We start from the raw sequence: 5395 nt of genomic DNA, 5'->3' as shown, positions 1-5395 counted from the left end.
ATCCGACAAGCAGTCAAAAGAGCAAATGGAACCAATAATGGTGAATTGACTTAGAGATTGATCTTGTATGAATCCAAATATTGTACTAGTACCAAAATTCATTTAGAATGAGATCCCTTATAACTTGATTCACATTTTGCGCATAAGATACCCAAGGGTCACCTTTTTTTTGCAAAAATATCAATTTCTTCATGTCATGTGGTTTTTGTATGCTCATTTAGAGAACAACACGCTGCCAAGATATGTTCACCATATTGGTTCAAACTTATATGCAAATATGCAAACATTGTATGCAAGGGGTCAAGCCACATTTCGAGAATTTAGGATATTTAGCTCATTTCTCAACTCATAAAACCTATGCTCATCTAGGGGCTTGGTGAAGATATCCGCTAATTGTTTTCCATCCTTATGTGTTATATGTCTATGTCTCCCTTTGTGGAGTGATTATGATGGAAGTGGTGTCAGATATCTATGTGCTTGGTTTAGAAATATTGGATGGGATTGTTAGCAATCTTGATTTCACTTTCATTGTCACACTAGAGAGGCACTTTGTTCAAATAAATTCCATAATCTTTCAAAGTTCGCCTCATGCAAAGCAATTGTGTACAACAACTACCCGCAGAAACATATTTCGCTTCAGTGGTTGATGGGGCTATGGAGTTTTGTTTCTTGTAAGACCACGACACTAGAGACCTACCCAAGAATTGATATGTACCAAATGTGCTCTTCCTAACCACTTTACAACCCGCATAATCCACATCAGATACCCAATGAGATTAAAACTCAAACTTTTAGGATACTAAAACCCTAGGTTAGGTATATGAACTAGATATCGGAGAATTCTCTTAACAGACTAAGTGACACTCCTTCAGAGCGGCTAGAAATCTTGCACACATGCACAGACTAAGCATAATATCGGGCCTAGATGCAAAAGATAAATCAATGAGCCTATCATGAAATGGTATACCTTTTAATCTACGGTTTTACTATCATTGTTGAGGTCGAGATGTCTATTAGTTTGTATTAGTACGAATAGGCTTGGCATTCTCCATGTCAAATCTCTTGAGCATATCCTTGATGTACTTGGTTTGACATATGAATGTATCTTCCTTGAGTTGCTTGATTTGACATCCTAGAAAGAACTTTAACTCTCCCATCATCGACATCTCGAACCTCTTGGTCCATTTTACTAAACTGATCACTAAAAGACTTGTTAGTAGAACCAAATATAATATCATCGATATATATTTAGCACACAAATAGATCATTATCAAGCTTTTTAGTAAAGAGAGTAGTATCGACTTTTCCAATTTCAAAGCCATTCTTGACTAGAAAATCCTTAAGGCGCTCATACATTGCGATAGGAGCTTGTTTAAGCCCATAGAGTGCCTTATGGAGTTTATAGACATGAGATGGGAATTTGGGATCCTCGAACCTGGGAGGTTGTTAACCATATACCAATTTTGTGATGGGTTCATTGAGAAATGCACTCTTCACATCCATTTGATAAAGCTTGAAATCATGGTGGGTAGCAAAAGCATGTAATATACGCATTGACTCTAATCTAGCAACGGGTGCATATGTCTCACCAAAGTCTAAACCTTCAATTTATGTGAAGCCTTGTGCAACTAGCCTTGCCTTGTTCCTTGTCACAATCCCATTTTCATCTTGCTTGTTGCGGAACACCGATTTGGTACCGACCACGTTTTGGTTGGGCCTTTCCGCCAATGACCATACTTTGTTTCAGTTGAAGTTGTTCAACTCTTCTTGTATTGCCATCACCTAATCTAGATCTTTGAGTATGTCTTCTACCTTTAAAAGTTCCAAAGAGGATAAAAAGAGTAATATTCACAAAAATTAGCAACTCAAGATCTAGTAGAGACTCCCCTATTTGTGTCACCAAGAATATTGTCACGGGCTGACCTCTTTGCACACTTTGATGAATTCTAGGGTGTGGCACTTGTGATTGAGGTTCAACTTCATCTTCTTTATCTTGATCAAGGCATGTATTGGGTTTTTCTTGATCATGATTTGAGGTTGGAGGCTTCACTTGAATTGATGAAGAAGATTAATTTGAATCTTCTTTAGGCTCTTGTGGTCGAATCTCACCAATCGCCGTCCTCTTGATTGCTTCACATGGAATTTCTTCATCACCTAAAATATTAAGATCAACATACTCTACTCGAGAGCTATTAGTTTCCTCAAATGTTACATCACGCGCGATTTCAACACAACCAGTGATTTTGTTGAAAACACGGTATACATAGGCATTTGATCCATATCCAAACAAGAATCCTTCATCTACTTTAGAAGAGAATTTGGAGGATTTTGGCTTCTTGTTGAGAATAAAACACTTACTTTTGAAAACATAAAAATATGAGACATTTGGTTGTTACCGGTAAGTAGCCCATATGATATTTTCTTCAAGATCTGGTGAAGATACAACCGGTTTGTTACGTGACACGCAGTATTGATGGCCTCCACCCAAAAGAGATCGGAGATCTTGTATTCATCAAGTTTGGTTCTTGCCGTCTCAATGAGCAGTGCGGTTCTTCCTTTCGATAACCCCAGTTTGTTGAGGGGAGTAGTATGCCAAAAATTCATGCTTGATTCCTTCCCCATCAAGAAATTGTCAATTTGAGTGTTCTTGAATTCACTCTTGTTGTCACTTCTAATTTTTTTGATCTTCAAGTTGAACTTATTTTGGGCTCTTATTGCAAATTTCTTGAATGTTCCTTGAGGTTCACTCTTGTCATGCAAAAGGAACACCCAAGTGAAACAAGAATAATCATCAATAATTACTAATCCATATTTGTTACCGCCAATGCTTATGTAAGCAATAGGACCAAAAAGATCCATATGAAGTAGCTCCAAAGGTATTGTGGTTGTCATGATGTTCTTGCCGGGATGAAGTGCTCCAATTTGCTCTTTGGCTTGATATGCGCTACAAATCCTATCTTTCTCAAAGGAAACATTTGTTAGTCTCAAAATGTTCTCACCCTTTAGAAGTTTGTTAAGATTCCTCATACTGGCATGGGCTATCCTACGATGCCATAGCCACCCATGCTTGATTTAGCCATCAAACAAGCCTCAAGGCTTGCTTTATCCGATAAAAAATCCACAAGATAAAGCTTACCCTTCATATGAACCTTGAAGACTATTGAAGAATCATCTCTTCTAAAGATTGTCACATCAATATCGGTAAATAAGCAATTGAATCCCATTTCACATAATTGAGATACGAATATCAAATTGTAGTTCAAGGATTTTATAAGCAAAATATTTCATATGGAAAGGTCGTTTGAGATTGCAATTTTACCTAAACCCATTACCTTTCCTTTGCCATTGTCACCAAACACAATATTCTCATGTGATGATCCACTTGTGTCAATTGATGAGAACATTGATTTCTCTTCGGTCATATGATTTGTGCAACTGCTATCGATTACCCTACTTCTTCCACCAGAGGTACAATCTTACAATAATAGATCAATTTCTATTTTTAGGTACCCACACTTGCTTGGGTCCTTTCAAGTTAGTCACAAGCACTTTTGGTACCCAAATTAATTTCTAAATAGAAACGTGCTTATGTCTAACACCAACATACTTAGCAACATTTCTACCATGACTATTTTTCTTAGGCACATATGATGCATCAAAAGTAGCTTAAGGTGCATGAATATGGTTTTGGATACTATTGTCTTTGACAAAGTTGATGAATAATTTCTTTTGTACCAAGGTTTCAACTTTCTTCCCCTTGGGAGGATAGTATCGAAGCTCTTCATGGCTGAAGTTGCTTCTTTGATAACCAAGATACTCCTTGAGGGCCTTACTACCCATGTGTCGCTTTAAAAGACCATTATGAAGGAGTCCCATAAGCTTATAAGTTGATGAATCCTTTCTTTTGTACCAAGGTTTCAACTTTTGTTCCCTTGGTAGGATAGTATCAAAGTCCTTCATGGTTGAAGTTTCTTCTTTGATAACCAAGATACTCCTTGAGAGACTTACTACCCATGTGTCATTTTAAAAGACCATTATGAAGGAATCCCATATGCTTATCATTTTGGCTTGCTAATGCTTGCATAGATTTAGAGTTAGTAGCACAAGCATTAATATCAATATCTTTGTATCTAGAACAATCAATGTTGTTTGAGACACTAGTAGAACAAGATGCACATTAGAAATGGAGGTGCTATTCTTCATAATTTTAAACTCAACTTCAAGGGATTTATGAACTCTATTTAAGTAATCAAATTTCTCTTGAATTATTTCATTTGAATTCTCAAGACTAGCATTTGAAGCTTTGGCTAACTCAAGCATTTTATCCAATTTTCATTTTTCTCCCTCTCTTTAGCAAGGTCCTTCTCGAGTTTAAGGTTTCTATCTTTTTCAAAGATGAGCAATTCTTCTTGCTTCTCGAGAGTTTCCTCTTGACCTTCTATTGTCTCAAGTAATTCACACATGCTACGTAAAGATTTTTTTACTCAAATGATCATGAAGTCATCATCACTATCACTACTACTACCATTCTCACTAGTAACATCAATATTATACGATTTTGTAGCAGATAATACATTGCACCCTTTTGCCATAAGACAAATGGTTGCCTCGTCATCGCTTGAGTGATCGAATAATGACTTAGTCGGTGAAATGGTTGCAAAAGCAATAGTTGCAACACCTTCATCCTCATTGGAGTCGGTGACAGAGTTGTTGGAATCACACTCTTGACCAATGTGAGCTTGACCTTTGTAGTTCTTGTGATACTTGCTCTTGTCTTTCTTGTGGTACTTCTTACTATCTTTCTTGTCCTTCTTGTTTGGACAATTGGCTATGAAGTGACCCGGTTCACCACACTCATAACATCTTCTCAATGAATGTCTTCCCTTAGACTTGCCGAAAGCTTTTCTTCTACCATCCTTGTTGTAACAACTCTTCTTGAGAAACTTGTTGAATCTTCTAACAAAGAGTGCTATTTCTTCCTTTCCTTGGTGGTCTTCACTCTCATCTTCACTTGTGCATGATTCAACTTCTCTTTTTGCTTTCAAGGCAAGATCTTGTTTCTTTGAGCTTGAGCCTTGGTTGGTGAGATCATAAACTTCCTTGGACTCTTGTTGCATCAACTCATGTGCTAGTATTCCTCCAAGTACATCATGAGGTGTGAGATCATTCAAGTCTTGTTGCTCGCGGATGAGTTTCACTAATGTGACATTTCTTGGAGTGATAGCTCAGAGCATCCTCTTGACGATAAAGTTGTCAGTCATCTTCTTGCACCCAAGCCCCTTGATCTCATTAACAAGGAGTCTTAGGCAATTCTACATTTCACTCAGTGTCTCATCATCGTCTATGACAAAACGATCCAACTTGCTCTTCAATATCTCAATCTTAGAATCTCGGA

The 5395-nt window shown here is 37.3% G+C and overlaps 1 protein-coding gene across 1 annotated transcript; it reads right to left on the bottom strand.

Annotated features, from left to right (window-relative positions):
- Window positions 1-4484: 4484 nt before the first annotated feature.
- LOC133914677 (uncharacterized) lies at window positions 4485-5117 on the bottom strand. Its single transcript, XM_062357732.1, has one exon. The coding sequence runs from the start codon at window positions 5115-5117 to the stop codon at window positions 4485-4487; it is 633 nt and encodes a 210-aa protein (XP_062213716.1).
- Between the last annotated feature and the right edge of the window lie 278 nt (window positions 5118-5395).

The sequence above is a fragment of the Phragmites australis genome, chromosome 4, assembly GCF_958298935.1.
Source record: "Phragmites australis chromosome 4, lpPhrAust1.1, whole genome shotgun sequence".
Lineage (NCBI taxonomy): Eukaryota > Viridiplantae > Streptophyta > Magnoliopsida > Poales > Poaceae > Phragmites > Phragmites australis.
Note: the sequence above shows the minus strand (reverse complement) of the source record. Positions and strands in the feature narration are given on the sequence as shown.